Raw genomic sequence first — 14038 nt, 5'->3', positions numbered from 1 at the left:
CCATACAGGGGTCCCTTACCTTTACCTTATATTGCCATCACCAGACCAGACCATCAATGACCAAAGAGAACTACTGATTCAGAACCACTGCCAGCCTCCCCCGGGGCTACTGGTAAACCGGGGGGGGGACCCAGGAGGGGAGAAGGCCTGGCCAGGTTGCTAGTGCCAGCAGCTCCTGAGATAGGCCTGGGAATATTAGAAGACTCCCTGGAAAAGACCCTGATGATGGCAAAGATTGAGGGCACAAGGAGAAGGGGATGACAGAGGACGAGATGGTTGGACAGTGTTCTCAAAGCTACGAACATGAGTCTGACCAAACTGCGGGAGGCAGTGCAAGACAGGAGTGCCTGGTGTGCTATGGTCCATGGGGGTCACGAAGAGTTGGACACGACTGAACGATTAAACAACAACAACAATTGTTTGCATTAATATTTCACCATTGTACTAATGGTTACTAATTAGGTCCACCATTTGCGCCTAGTACTTGCAGGTCAAAGCACCAACAGTCAGCTGACCATTGGGGCCTGGCGTCTGTTTGTGGGGGGAGGGTATTGCCTGAAGTTTAGAGACTGAGAAGGACCCAGAGAACTGAGAGTGAACTTTGCGAGCATCTTCAGGTGTGCGCTGCTGTGTCCCCTGCAGATCAGGAACAGTGGCCTTTGACTGCCTGTGGGTGTGTTTGGGGTGTACCTCCACCTATGCTTGGTGTGTATATGTGTAAATAAACACCAAGATGCTTACAAGCCCCACAGCGACCTCTTTCCAAAGGAAATCAAACCTGGGTAATTGCTGCACCCTTGGAACTTCTACTTTCTTGGAGTGGTAGATGAGTGTAACAATATTTGCAGTCTGATCTCGTGTATTTGCTCAGGGGTGCAGTGAGAGTAAGGTATGAAAATGCATACCATAGCCTAGTTCAGAGTATGCACTGTAGTGCAAAACAGTGGGGGGGGGGAGTATGGCAACTTCCCCTTTATCCCTTAGACCAAGAGCTGTGTTGTCTCTTTCCAACACAGTGTCCCCGCCCCCCCCCATTCAGTTGTCATTCACATCGTTACAGTTTTAGTCCTGTGAATTAATCAGAGGCCACACTGACAAAATGACAATCTCAGAAGCTTTAGGATGTCAATAGAGTTTGATATATTTATTTGTGTAGTGCAGAATGGAAAGCCGGGTGTGGGGAGAAATAATCTGTATGTTTTGATTATTTTAAGCTTCGCCAGTAGAGATGGTGGAGGAAATAGCAAGTTTGCACCATATGCCCAATAAAGGCATCATTAGAAAAGCATTAGCAAATTAATCCAGCCCACTGTGTGGTTTATATGATTTGGAATGCAATAAGGTAAGTTCATTAGTTTGCCGCCTTAATGTTTTCCACTGTACCTCCGAGCAGGCAGTAGCAATTCCGCCGATGCACAGCAGATCTCAGGAACACCTGTCAAGATAAACACAGAGCTCTCTGGGGAACCGGGCTTGGAAACATAACAGAGGAAAATCACAAGGGCAGGGAGGAAAGGAGAAAGCCTTCCACACACAAGATGGGGACATGCCCCCTGCTATCTCTCTGAGCAGCATAAGCCTTTGTGGGGTGAGTTTCCTTCAGCATTGACAAAGGGTGCCTCAGAAACTAGATTTTGCATTTGGTACGGTAGTACAGTATTTTGTTTGGCTACAAGTGCATAGGCCAAGGGTGAGGAACCTTCTTCCATCTGAAGTTGGCATTCCCATGCAGGTAATATTCTGGTGACCACATGCCAGTGGTGTGCGGAGCCACATGCAAAAGTGGGTGTGGCTCTTTGTACAGCAGGTTGCATTCCTTGCCTTGCGAAGGCCAAGAGGTTTGATTCTATTTGAGCTATTACATTTCCACGTCGCTTTTCATTTAGTTGAATCGCAAAGTGGCTTGCAAGCAATAAATAAAAACAGCATGACAGAACATCACAAATGCAACACAAATCATACAGATTAATTAAGAAATCAACAGTGAAACAATTACAAATCATCAGTAAAACAATTATAATCTATAAAGCACTATTAACGAAACAACTTTTAAACAAATGAGTTAAACGGCACAATTGCAACAAAAAGTCATAGGATTCACAAAGTACGAAAGCATTCCTAACCTATAAAACTCTATTAACAACACGAACAAATAACAACCAAAATTAAACTAAGCTCTGTTGGATTCATATTCACACACTCCTCACCCCCATGACTCATAATCTGCCACTCTATTCAGTTCATTAAATGACACATACGCATAATGCCCATGGTGGCAACATGCCCCCACCCCCGCCCCAAACACCTCTCCATTCTTCTTCCTGGCAAGCAAGTGAAATCATCACTGGTCAATGACACCTTCCACCCAGGCAAAAGCATTTGATGGGGTGTGGCCTCTGGGAGGGGGTGTGGCCTGGGGAGACACCCAGAGACCAGATAGAGACGCTCTGAGGGATTAATTTGGTCCCCCAGCCTTAGGTTCTCCACAGCAGCTGAACAAGTATTAACAGGAGAGCAGAAGCAAGCACACAGGCAGTGCTAACCCTGTGGCAAATATTATCGGTACACCTCTCTTTCCCCCAATCCTCCAATTCCAGCCATTTCCAAGCAACACAGTTTCTCTCACAACTATTCCTAAAACAGATCAGATAAAAGTTCTCACCCCCCTTTATGGAGAAATGCAACTTTTTGATACATTCCAGCTTGTTGCAACCATTCAGGTCCCCAGCTACTTAATGTACCTAGTGCTAAGGCAATAACTCAGCCTAAGGCCATACAAGCAACAAACCCCATTTGCACCTGGGATTGTTTTCTCATGTGCAGCTTTATAAAGAAGACCTAATTAATTGAGGGCTCCAATACTTTGGCCACCTCATGAGAAGAGAATAATCCTTGGAAAAGACCCTGATGTTGGGAAAGATTGAGGGCACTAGGAGAAGGGGACGACAGAGGACGAGATGGTTGGACAGTGTTCTCGAAGCTACGAACATGAGTCTGACCAAACTGCGGGAGGCAGTGCAAGACAGGAGTGCCTGGCATGCTATGGTCCATGGGGTCACAAAGAGTCGGACACGACTAAACAACAACACCAATTAATTGAGGGGCAGGGGCAAATGTGGAGCCAGCTGATACTCCTTTGGTAGCCAGGCTTGGCCCCTTGGGATCTCAAGTAACTAATCCCTAATAATAACCCCCACCCCACCCTAATTATGAGTAACACAAGAAACACCATAGACCTATGAGCTGAAATGTGAATGAAAATGATGCAGCCATCACTTAAGAATTCATTGGGGGGGGGGAGATGCAACATTCCATTTGAAGGTAGAGTCGCACCTTGGTTCCCGAGCAGCTTAGTTGTCGAACAAATTGGCTCCTGAATGCCACAAACCCAGAAGTAAGTGTTCCAGTTTGCAAACGTTTTTCAGAAGCTGAATGTCTGGCACAGTTTCTGCTTGAGTGCAGGAAGTTCCTGCAGCCAATCAGAAGCCGCACCTTAGTTTTTGAACGGTTTCGGGAGTCGAACGGACTCCCGGAACGGATTAAGTTCGAGAACAAAGGTACCACTGTACAGAATGAGTACAGACTTTGAACCCAGATGCACAGATCCACAACCAGGGTGAGCAGATTGTTGAACTAGCATTGTTCACCAGCCCACTCTGGTCCTGTACATTGGGCAGCAATCTCCAGGGAGTTGCTGGTGTTTATCATAGTTTACACAGTGCCACCAGAAGGCAGAGTGTCTTATGTAGTGTGAGAGTGCAGGTCCCTGCCCTGGGGAGCTTACAATCTACAATTCCATACAAGGGGAACTATGTGGGCTGTGGGGAGTGAAGGCTAAAGTGTTAGGCAGGGAAGTGATATGTGTTTGTTTCAGTAGCAAGTACTTTGGCTTAGTTGCAGACTTAGCTGAGAGAGCTAAGTCCCTAAGTTAGTTGAGATGGGCTATGGGCACTGAAGTTGAATTACAGTCACATCCAAAGCTCAGTTAACCAAAACATTCGGATTTCAGCTCATTTGCACATGCCTGAGTCCGAGTATTTTGCTTAACCTTTTGTGGGAAAGATATGCCTTTGGAGGCTTGGTCAGGGAATGGAAACAGTTCTGCCCTATTGGATTCCTTTTGGCCCCTGCAGCAACACTCATTCTCCTTCCTTCTCCCTTCCCCATGTAAACCTGGCCATCTGCAAGCTGCTTGAATTCTGTCCACATCCACAAATACATGAGTGCCCATATCTCAAGATCACCTTCCAATTGCAGCAGCTAAAAATAAAACAGAAGTATTTATGGTTTCTTCCCATCTGTGCATGTCCTGCCGAGTTTGGTGGGGATTGCTCCCAAGTAAATGTACATGGGATTGCAACCATGCAGGCCCCAATTCTATGTGTTCTTACTGTATTGAGTGGGGCTTTCTCTGGGGTAAATGTGAATAGAATTGCTGCCTTCAACTCATTTTTACATTATGTGTTTGATGAGTGCTGTTTGTTTGTTTGTTAAATGAAGGGGCTACAGGTACACTATTGATGCAATATCAGCCAAGTGTTTTCAGAAAAGAAACAACTATAATTCCACCTGTCCCCATATGAGAATGCCCTTTGGGGAGAATCCAGGAAAAGGCAGGAGTGAAATTAAGACATGCTAAGTTCAAAGAGTCCATTGCACCTAGGCAAGTATGTGATCATAATTTCAACATCTACACAGTCTTCCGTGAGTGACATCTCATTTTGGCAGCCAACCTTTTTTTGTTCTTTTTTCCTTGGTGGGCAGAGTTTTAGCAAAAGCTCTTCCTCCCAGGTGGGTACTGATTAAAATGAGCCCTTCCCCAATACACACTACATTGGCTAAAACAGTCACATTCCACCCTGATGACAGCAGGTGGCTAAAAAGAAAGAGAGAGAAAAAGATGCTGCAATTCCACCAATTTTAAATAAGACATGGTGCTTACCATATATTTTAATAATATTTACCTACAGAGGCTTTAAACTTTTACCTTTCATTTAGGAGCTTAACTCCAAGAACGAAGAAGTCCTCATTAAGCTTTTTCAATAAAACATGAAAGGGATGAGCATGTCTGACAGCCACAATTTCCTTGAAATTGGAAAGAACTGGTTGCTCAGTTTTCTCATAAGGAAAGGGGTGTGTTTTTCACCTGACCTTTTTGCTTTATGCTATAATCTCTTAAACTCTTTTAAATTACTGCAGCTTTCTCTGCTGTTTCTGCCCTCTTGCCGCTCTTTCTGCCCTCTGTCTAAGGACCTCAGAGCAGGCAATTGAGAGCAAGGTCAATTTTAACCCTCACCACAACTCTGGAAAGTGGTGGTTTCCCTAGGAAACACTCCCTCCCCCCCCCCAAAAAAAGGAGTGTGTTCTTCACAGCCAATCAGGAATTTCAGCCTGCATTTCCATGGTCCAGCATTGCACTTTCCTCCTTGCTATACCTTTATTTGTTTGTGCTGGGGTTCCCCTTTTTGTGCAGTTCACCTTATTTCATCCAGGCTCACCAAATCTGAAGGCTTTTGTTGTGAAACTCGACAGCTTTAGAGGTTTTGAGAGGCTTGATTCCACTGCTCTGTTGCCAGGATGCACAGAAGTCCAGTAAAAATAAGGAACCCCACAAATTAATTTCATTGCAAGAGTACAGCCTGGGGTCCATGCACCAAAGCTGATGCATGAGAAGCTCATAACTGGATTTCAACTGTGTCAGCAATTCTGGTGAACAACACTTTTACTATGCAGATAATAAATAAAGCAGGGGTATCATTGCAAGCAAGCGGAAGGTCCCTGGTTCAATCCTCAGTGGAATCTCCAGGTAGGGTTGGGAGAGACCCCTGCCTGAAAAACCTGGGAGAGCCTCTGCCAGTCAGTGTAGACAATATTGAGCAAGATGGACTAAAGGTCTGACTCAATATAAGGCAGCTTCCCATGTTCCAGGAGCCTAGATTTTTATTTCGGGGAACCTTGATTGTAAGCCACTCTGGATTGATTGTGTAGCCTGGGTCGAGGTCAGTTTCTTTCAGTTTCTTTCTCTTTGGCAGAACCTGTTCTGTGGAATCTCTCCCCCCCCCCCTGGGTGTGTCTGGCATCTGTGATACACAGCCTTTGTCATATGCTAAAGAAACACCTCTTCTGGTCCCTGTCTATGTATGTATCTATCTATTTGTTGTTGGCTTTAATTTGTCTCAATAAGCAACGAAGTGCACTTCTAGGGGTGAAGTCAAACTGCTGCATTAGCAGCACAGAGGTGACCTCGCTGGGATGCAAGCCTGGGCAGTGTGTATGGAGGTCCTGGGCTGCCCATAATGACAATACCCCCCTCTTGGCCATGCTTGTGTGGTCCAAAGGAAAGCAGAGCAATATGCTTAGCACCAACCAGCATGGCTGCAGGAGTTGCTGGAAGGAGCACCATCCAACTATCTTAGGGACTCCACTCCAGATGTATGTAGGGTTTACTCCTTAGCCTTTTCTTCTCCTGAAGAAGTCTGAGGAGGTTTAGAATCAGAGTTTTCCTTCTCCTAGATGGGCTACCTTCCCAGGTTGATGAGCCCCACCTCCCCCTCACATCTCTCTACAGCATGTGCAGAAATCACCTTCTTGACTGTTGAACCCACTATTTGTCTTGTCCGCTCAATCTGCCAGAACCTGCCTTGCATGCAGAGGAAATCCCTAACTCACCAATGGTTTAAAACCCATTGGCTACCCTCCCCTGGTTTAGCTGGCCATCCAAAACCGTTCCCTGGGTGTGGCCACTGACCTTGTGTTTTTACATTGTTGTAACCTGCCCTGGGACTTCACAGTGAAGGGCTGGATAGGGAATCTAAATGATGCAAACCATAACAGTTCTGTAAAATAGAAAGATTGGTGTCTTGCCTCACAGGCATGTTGTATACTTAGGGACTGTGAAGGGGGGAAATCATGGGGTAAATCATGTTTAACACCTCCAAGTCCAGAAAAGAATGATGTCTATATATACACATGGGAATCTGATGGAATATAAGTCAACCCAGTTTCACCTGTGGTTCTGTCATCTCGTGAACAAAAAAAAAAGTAAGTTGTACTGTAAACTAATCCTAAGAGTCAGGGAGAAGAGATACTGGAAAGCAGTTTCAAAAAACAACAGTGTATGTCAAGGGATGCAGCAACCCTTGAAAGCCAGCCTGCTCTCTGGGGAGCTGTCCAGCAACTGAAACAAAACATTGGCTTCCAAGACTCCTGGATCAGACCAACAGTTCATCTAATTCAGCATCCTGCTTCAGAGTAGCCCATCTGTTGTGACACTGCAAAATGCCCACACAGGGCATCAAGGCAGCAACCTTCTACTGCATCTCCTCTGACACTTGGTCTTCAGAGGGATGCTGACTCTCAGCAGAAACCACAGGAGGGGAGAGGGATTTTGTGCTCAGGTCCTGCTTGCATGTTTCCAACATGCATCTGGTTAGCCACTGTGAAATCAGGATGGCGAAATCAGGATAGGTGGGTCATTGGCCTGGTCCAGCAGGCTTTTCTTGTGTCCTTATGTGGGTTAGCTCCTGTTGGGGGGTCCGAAACATCCATGTGTGGTGGAGGTGGGGCAGGGATTGCCCTACTACCATCCCAGAATAGTATCCCTGCTAGGATGAAAAGTTGCTTGAGACCCCCCCCCCAAGTTCTTAAGCCTCTTTCAATACACTGGGTAGCTTATTATTCAACCAGTTAAACTTTAAGCAAATCAGAGGCGGCGGTGGAGGGGGGATGGATGTCAATATTGAACTACATGCAGGGTCAATTTTGCATGGGGGTTCTGTTCCTGGTTCCTGTGTGCAGGCCCTGCCCAGTTATGCCCTACCCCTGTTCCACCCCACACCCATTCTGCCTTTTTCCGTGTCCCCAAGGACCCAAGTGATTGTGTGTCAGTTGGACGCACCTAAAATTGTCGCTGCTTGTATATATGAATTGTGCCTTCGATCTTCATGCAGATTTTGTACTAATCCTGCTGTTTAACATCTACACAAAAGCCCTTGGGTGTGTCCTATGCTGCCCTCTCTGCTATATAGACTTGATTCAGAATATAGAATACTGTAGTAGAATTGCCGCATTGGAAGGGACCTTGAGGGTTATCTAGTCCAACCCCCTGCAATGCAGGAATCTCAACTAAGGCATCCATAACAGGTGGCCAACCAATGTCTGCATAAAAACCTCTAAGGAATGAAAGTTCACTGCTTCCCAAGGGAGCCTGCACCCCTGTCAAATGTGTATGAGTGGCAGGCTGAGAGAGACATTTTTTTTTTGCTTCTCTCTTAAACTTTTTCCAGTTGGCCCGCTGTGGTTACTTTTGCCCTGTGTGTAATTAAGAGCAGCTTTTTAGCATAAGCAAACTGTCAAGTTTAGATGTGGGTAGCTTTAAATAATCTGCTTCTATAAAACACAGGGCCAGAAGTGTACGCATTACTTGTCAATTTTCTTGTCGACGAAAGCGCACTGGCTTGAGACTGAATTACTAAATTTTGCCCCCCCCCAAAAAAAAACCATACAATGGCAGAAAATGTTGTTTGATCTGGAAATACTGGAACAAAGAAAACTGAACGTTAGTGTTTAGCACACTTTGTTGTGCCCAGGTGTGGGAAATGCCAGGGCTTTGTGTCTGTAACAGGTAGCTGCTTTTGAAGTATATGGCATTCAATTACAAGCAGGGATATCCTTTGTTGGTCTCTGACAGTTCTTTGAATAGAACTCTAGCATTTCCCTCCCCCCTTTAAGGGTGTCTTGGTGTGTTGCTCTTGGGATTTATGTTTGTTTGAGTTATTATTTCTGCAAAGCTTTCCAGAATGATTTTTAGTTTTTGAAAAAAACCTTGCTCTTACTTTAAGGACCCATAATAACCATTAAAGCAACAACAACAACAATCCCAAGGTTGCAAATTCAAATCATGACGCTTCCTCAACTACTCCCACCCCCCAAAATGGGGCACAAAGAATGACCTGCCCTACAAGACTGTTGTAGGAATGACTGAAATTATGAAGGCAAAATGTTCCACACACTCTAAAGTGTTCAAAAGCATTACCCTATTTTCTCCTAACCAACAATCCTGCCAGGCTCTTATGCGATAGTCACTGGAGAGTTTCATGATGAAGCAGGAATTTGAAAATAAGTTTCAGGAAGACACTGCCAAAAGTGACATCACTCATTCACCTTCGTAGATCTTTTAACATTTGTTTATGGTTCATAGCAGGGGTTAGGGACCTTTTGGACTCCACAGGTCATATCCTTTTGAGGTTCAGCAAGGGCCAAATTTGACAGGTGTATGTCACAATGATGCCAGTCAATTTGGTGCTTTAAAGACCTGAAATTGGGTACCACTCAGGCATCCTGGTGCTGCTAAAAATGAAGGTTTCTTCCTCAGGAGGTTTGCATTAAAACCACTGCTAAGGTAAACACCCCACCTCCCTTTGTTTTAGCAGTGTTGTAGCCTTGCTAAAACGAAGAGGAAAAACTTCCGCAGGGTTTCAGTGCTGCAAACCCATTCCTTAAAATTTACCGTTAGGAAATGTGTTGATAGTTGAGATCATGAGATGTGGGTTTGGAACCTCTTCATTCCTGTGTGCAGCATTAAGGCTGGTTTACATGTGCATATACTCGCTTTAGGGACCCAGGTGGCGCTGTGGTTAAACCACTGAGCCTAGGGCTTGCTGATCAGAAGGTCGGCGGTTCGAATCCCTGTGACGGGGTGAACTCCCGTTGCTTGGTCCCAGCTCCTGCCAACCTAGCAGTTCGAAAACACATCAAAGTGCAAGTAGATAAATAGGTACCACTACAGTGGGAAGGTAAACAGCATTTCCATGTGCTGCTCTGGTTTGCCAGAAGCGGCTTTGTCATGCTGGCCACATGACCTGGAAGCTATACGCCGGCTCCCTTGGCCAATAATGCGAGATGAGCGCGCAACCCCAGAGTCGGTCACGACTGGACCTAATGGTCAGGGGTCCCTTTACCTTTTATACCTCACTTTATTTTGGCAGTTGGCAGGCGAGTGCGCAAAGTGGCTCTATCGTGAAGCATTTCATTTGGGGATGGTACAAACCAAGTTTTTGCAGTCATGCTGTCACTGCCGTGGCCCATTCTACATGCAAGACTTTGCTTGTGGATCTGGAAGTCACCGAGAGAGGACAATGCATGTGTGAATAATACTTTAAGTGATGGGGCAACATTCCCATATTCAGGCGATGGAGGGGGTCGTTTGGGGAAGGTCCTTAAGTCAGTGGCAGAGCACATGCTTAGCTCAGTGCATCCAAGGAGACCCCAGAGAAAGCCAAGTCGGAAATCTTGGAGAACCTCTGTGGGTAGCTGGTTTTAGGACTACCGTTCCCATCTTCCCTGACCACTAGTGCTGCCAGCTAGGGATGATGGGAATTGTAGTCCAAAAACAGCTGAATGCATAAGTTTGGGGAACCCTGGTGTAGACAGTCCTGAGCCATGTAATGAAGCCTAAACAGGTGTAACAAAACAACTACTGTACATTTCACCCTCCTTCTTGGGGCAGGGAGCAGACTTCTGCACACTTATGACACCATATAAATAAATAAGGATTGTAGAGATAATTATAGCCAATCACCATCATCATCATCCTAGCAGAACAGATAGTTTTCCGTATCTTCACCGGATCGCCTTTGCTCCTTAAAAGGCGCCTTGATCTCTGAGCGCCGGTGGCCACTGGCCTCCCCACTCTGGCTAAACTCTCCTCGATGCACTAGCTTAACGGGACACCCCTTGAACACAGGGTCGGCATTTTTCCAACCCCAAATATCTGGAGCTTTGCGGCCTCCACAGATCCCCCACCGCCTCCTTTCCCCCGGAAATCGGACTCTCTGTCTCGTTCTCCCCCCTCCCCCCAAATAATAATGCCCAGCTGACTACGGCGCCCCTCAGCCCGTGTGCGCGCCGCAGCGCCCGGCTGCCACATGGCCCGCTGCTGCTTCTGTGGCGGAGCCCTCCCGAGCGCAGGGGCATCAGGTGCCGCCGGCGCCGCTTCCTTGCTCCCCCCTCGGCCGGTCCTCTGCATTGCATGCCGGCGCCGGTGATTTGCTGTGGGGAGACTGCAGATTTGCATAGCGCTCGCTCGCCTCGCCTACTCCGCCGCCAGCCCGCGTGGCTCGCTCCGCGCTCGCTCTCGCCCGCCCCCCTCGCCGCGCTGGCTCAGTGCAGACGCGGGCAATGGATGCTCGCTGCAAAGCCGCCTCCTGCCCGCTGCCGCCCTCCTCCTCCTCCGCCTCGCCGCGTCCCCCTGCTTCGTCGCCGTCTCGCTGGCAATAGGCAGAGAGCGGGGAGCGAGAGGAAGCTCGCCGGGGGAGCTGCTGCCGCTGCCGCCGCCTCGTGCGTTCTTGGCGCGCCTTTGGCAAGGGAAGCGCTCGTGGCTCGCTCCGCTGAATGGATTGCCCCCCGCGGCCGCCGCCGCCGCTCTTCGTCGGGGATCCGGCGCCCCGTGCGCGCCCCGTCGGCCCCCCGCCCCGTCAACCGACGCCCGCCTTGTGGATTATGGAAGAGACCCTCCGGAGCGTCGCTTGCTAGTGGAGCTACCGCGTGAATGAGCGCTGGAGGCTCCTCGGGGCCGTTCCCGCCGCGATTCCTTTGCCTGGGGGACCCGGCGGCGCTCCTCGGCCGCCTCTGAAGGATGGTGGGGCCTCTCCGGGGCAAGACGGGACTCCGGGCGAGGGATCGGCGCCCGGCAGAAGCGCCCGCTCCGACGACGCGCCGCTTGGTGCGGTGAAACGCCCGCGCGCGGCTCCCTCGCCCAAAGTTTGCCTAGCTGCTGCCGCCGCGCTGGGGTGGGGGGACACCCCCGCCCCGCTATGCCCCCACGGATGGGGGAGCTGGCCCTCTCCGAACCCGCGCCGTCGTCGAGAGGCCGTCTGGCCCTGCTCTGGATACTCCCGTTGACTCTCAGCGGCCTCCTCGGGGTGGCGTGGGGCGCCTCCAGTTTAGGGGCGCCGCACATCCACCATTTCCATGGCAGCAGCAGCAAGCACCCGTCCGTGCCTATCGCGATCTACAGGTCCCCGGCTTCCTTACGAGGCGGACACGGTGGGTTCCCGGGTGGCTGGGCGGCGGAGGGAGGTTGAGACGAAGGGGTTGAGAGCCTCGACGGGGAGCACTTCGGCTGTGGCCACCTGGAAAGAGGGTGGCGCGCGCACGTGGCGGCGGGGTGCGAGTGGACTCTGGATAAGAAGCACCCATGGAGCGGAGCTTAGTTGCTGGGGCTTCTCTGTGCCCCCCTCCCCTCCCCATGTAGAATCGATGGGTTAGGAAAGGGCGGAGGAGAGGGATGAATTCCCCTGCCTGCACGGAGATTTGGGGAAGCCAGCGATCACCTGCCTTGGCTAAACCAGAGCCTATGTACAGGCGCCTGCTTAGCAAGAAAGGCGCAGTAATCCTTGTTGGCATTTGTGGTGTGGCGGAGGGTTGCGATGTAGTGGTTTTGTTGGCGTTGAGCACCGGGGGATCTTTCGGAGGTTTTGTGCGTCTGCTCTCTCGCTGATGGTTGGGAGAATCATAGGGCAGAGAGAGAAACGCGCAAGGGGACCGAGGTGGGCATGAAGGAGGAGGGAGCCAGCCGCCCTCGATGCCCGGAGGGAGAGGAGACCGGCTCTGGGCGATCGCTAGGACTGTTGGTGTAGGAACCCATCAATGCACCTGAGGGGAAGGGGAAGACACACCCCCTCGGCAGAGGCGGAGAAAGGGAAGATGAGGGAGCTGCAGCCACTTTCACGCGGGGAGAGGGTGGCTTTAACCCAGTTCCTTTCCTCCTCCCCCAAGTCTCTGCTGAAAGCGGTGGTAGTAGCACTGCTCGCTATGTCCCTTCAGCTTGCTTGCAAAGGTGGCCAGAGATAGAAGATGAAGCTTTGGGGGGGGGGAGCAGCCTTCGCTCTTTTTCTGAGGCTCCCCAATGCCAGCCTGGTTTCTCCAACCCTCTGGATGGGTCCATATTGGGAGGGGCAGGTGGGGAAAGAAGGCTCCTCCTCCTTGTTTGGGGGACAAAGCTCCTCTGCCTGACGGTCTGTACAGTTTAGTCCTCCTGGGAGGAGGGGAAAGGTACCCGCCAGCGGGAGAGGGAGGGTGTGTGCAGCAGGCGTCTGTTGCGGATAACTTGCTTGGGTCCAGGCTTGGGAGCGCGTTGGGGGCTGTGGTGGCCTCTGTGTCGCTGTCGTGAGATGCACCCCCTTGACCGCCCAAGAGAACCATCTTGCTTCTTGGAGAGGCTCCGCGAGCCCTGAAACGGCCCTTGCCTGCTCGCTCCGTGTCCGTGCCTGCTGTACTGACCAGCAGCGTTGTCAAACAAGAGAAGCAAATTCCCTTCCTTCTTCCTAGCAAAGAGGGATGAAGGCAGGGGGAGGCTCCCTGTCCCCCCCCCTCATCCCCTCATTTTCCTGTTCCCAGGAGGAGTAGCACTTTGGTCACACAAGGGTACATTGGGGCAAGTGTGAGTCCCTGTTCTCCTTATGTTGGGAGATCACCCTCTCTGCCAGTGGGTGGGGGTGGGGTGGGGAGCATTCCACTCTACCTCATTCCCGCATGCCTTCCCTTTGTGGGCCCTTCCTCCAGATCTCCATCTCTCAGGAGTCTTCTTCAGAAAGGTTTATGTAAAAGGACAGTGGATTCTGGTGTTGGTGAAAACAAAGAGCGTTGGGAGAAGGGGCCAGGATTTGTGGCGTTCCAGGGGCTTGCATTATTAACCCACCTTTCCTGCAGTGCTTTAAAAAAAAGTAGGTGAGGCTTATGTATGGCATCTGTAGTTGCAAGGTGCCCACCTGGCTTGGCTTGGCACATCTGTGTGTGTGTGTGTGAGAGAGAGAGAAGCAGGAGTTGAGCTGCCGCTGCCGCTGCCGCTGCCTGCTTTGTGGAAGCTGATCAGCAGCTCCTTTTGCATGGTGGGGTGAGATTACAGGACAGCAGGGACCATTTGGCCACAATGGAAACTTCATTTGCCCACGGAGTGGTCAACTAGAGCCCAGCCTCTTCACTGTTGCTTTCTATACATTTGGCGCGCCCTGGAGAGGGCGAGGCAGAGAGGAAGAGG

General features: G+C 49.8%; 1 protein-coding gene across 31 annotated transcripts in view; it reads left to right on the top strand.

The window, feature by feature from the left end:
• Positions 1–14038, top strand: part of NRXN1 (neurexin 1) — a 961778-nt gene that overhangs the window by 608401 nt on the left and 339339 nt on the right. The window contains exon 1 of one of the 31 annotated variants that reach the window (XM_088666851.1): positions 11163–12045. The exons of the other annotated variants lie outside the window; for them this stretch is intronic. Coding sequence (XP_088522977.1) covers positions 11814–12045 — 232 coding nt within the window. The 5' untranslated portion in view covers positions 11163–11813. Of the gene's footprint in view, positions 1–11162; positions 12046–14038 lie in introns of those variants that run through there. 31 annotated transcript variants of the gene reach the window in all.

This window comes from Zootoca vivipara, chromosome 3 (assembly GCF_965207765.1).
Source record: "Zootoca vivipara chromosome 3, rZooViv2.hap1.1, whole genome shotgun sequence".
Taxonomy (NCBI): Eukaryota; Metazoa; Chordata; class Lepidosauria; order Squamata; family Lacertidae; genus Zootoca; species Zootoca vivipara.
This window is presented reverse-complemented; position numbering and strand designations above follow the sequence as displayed.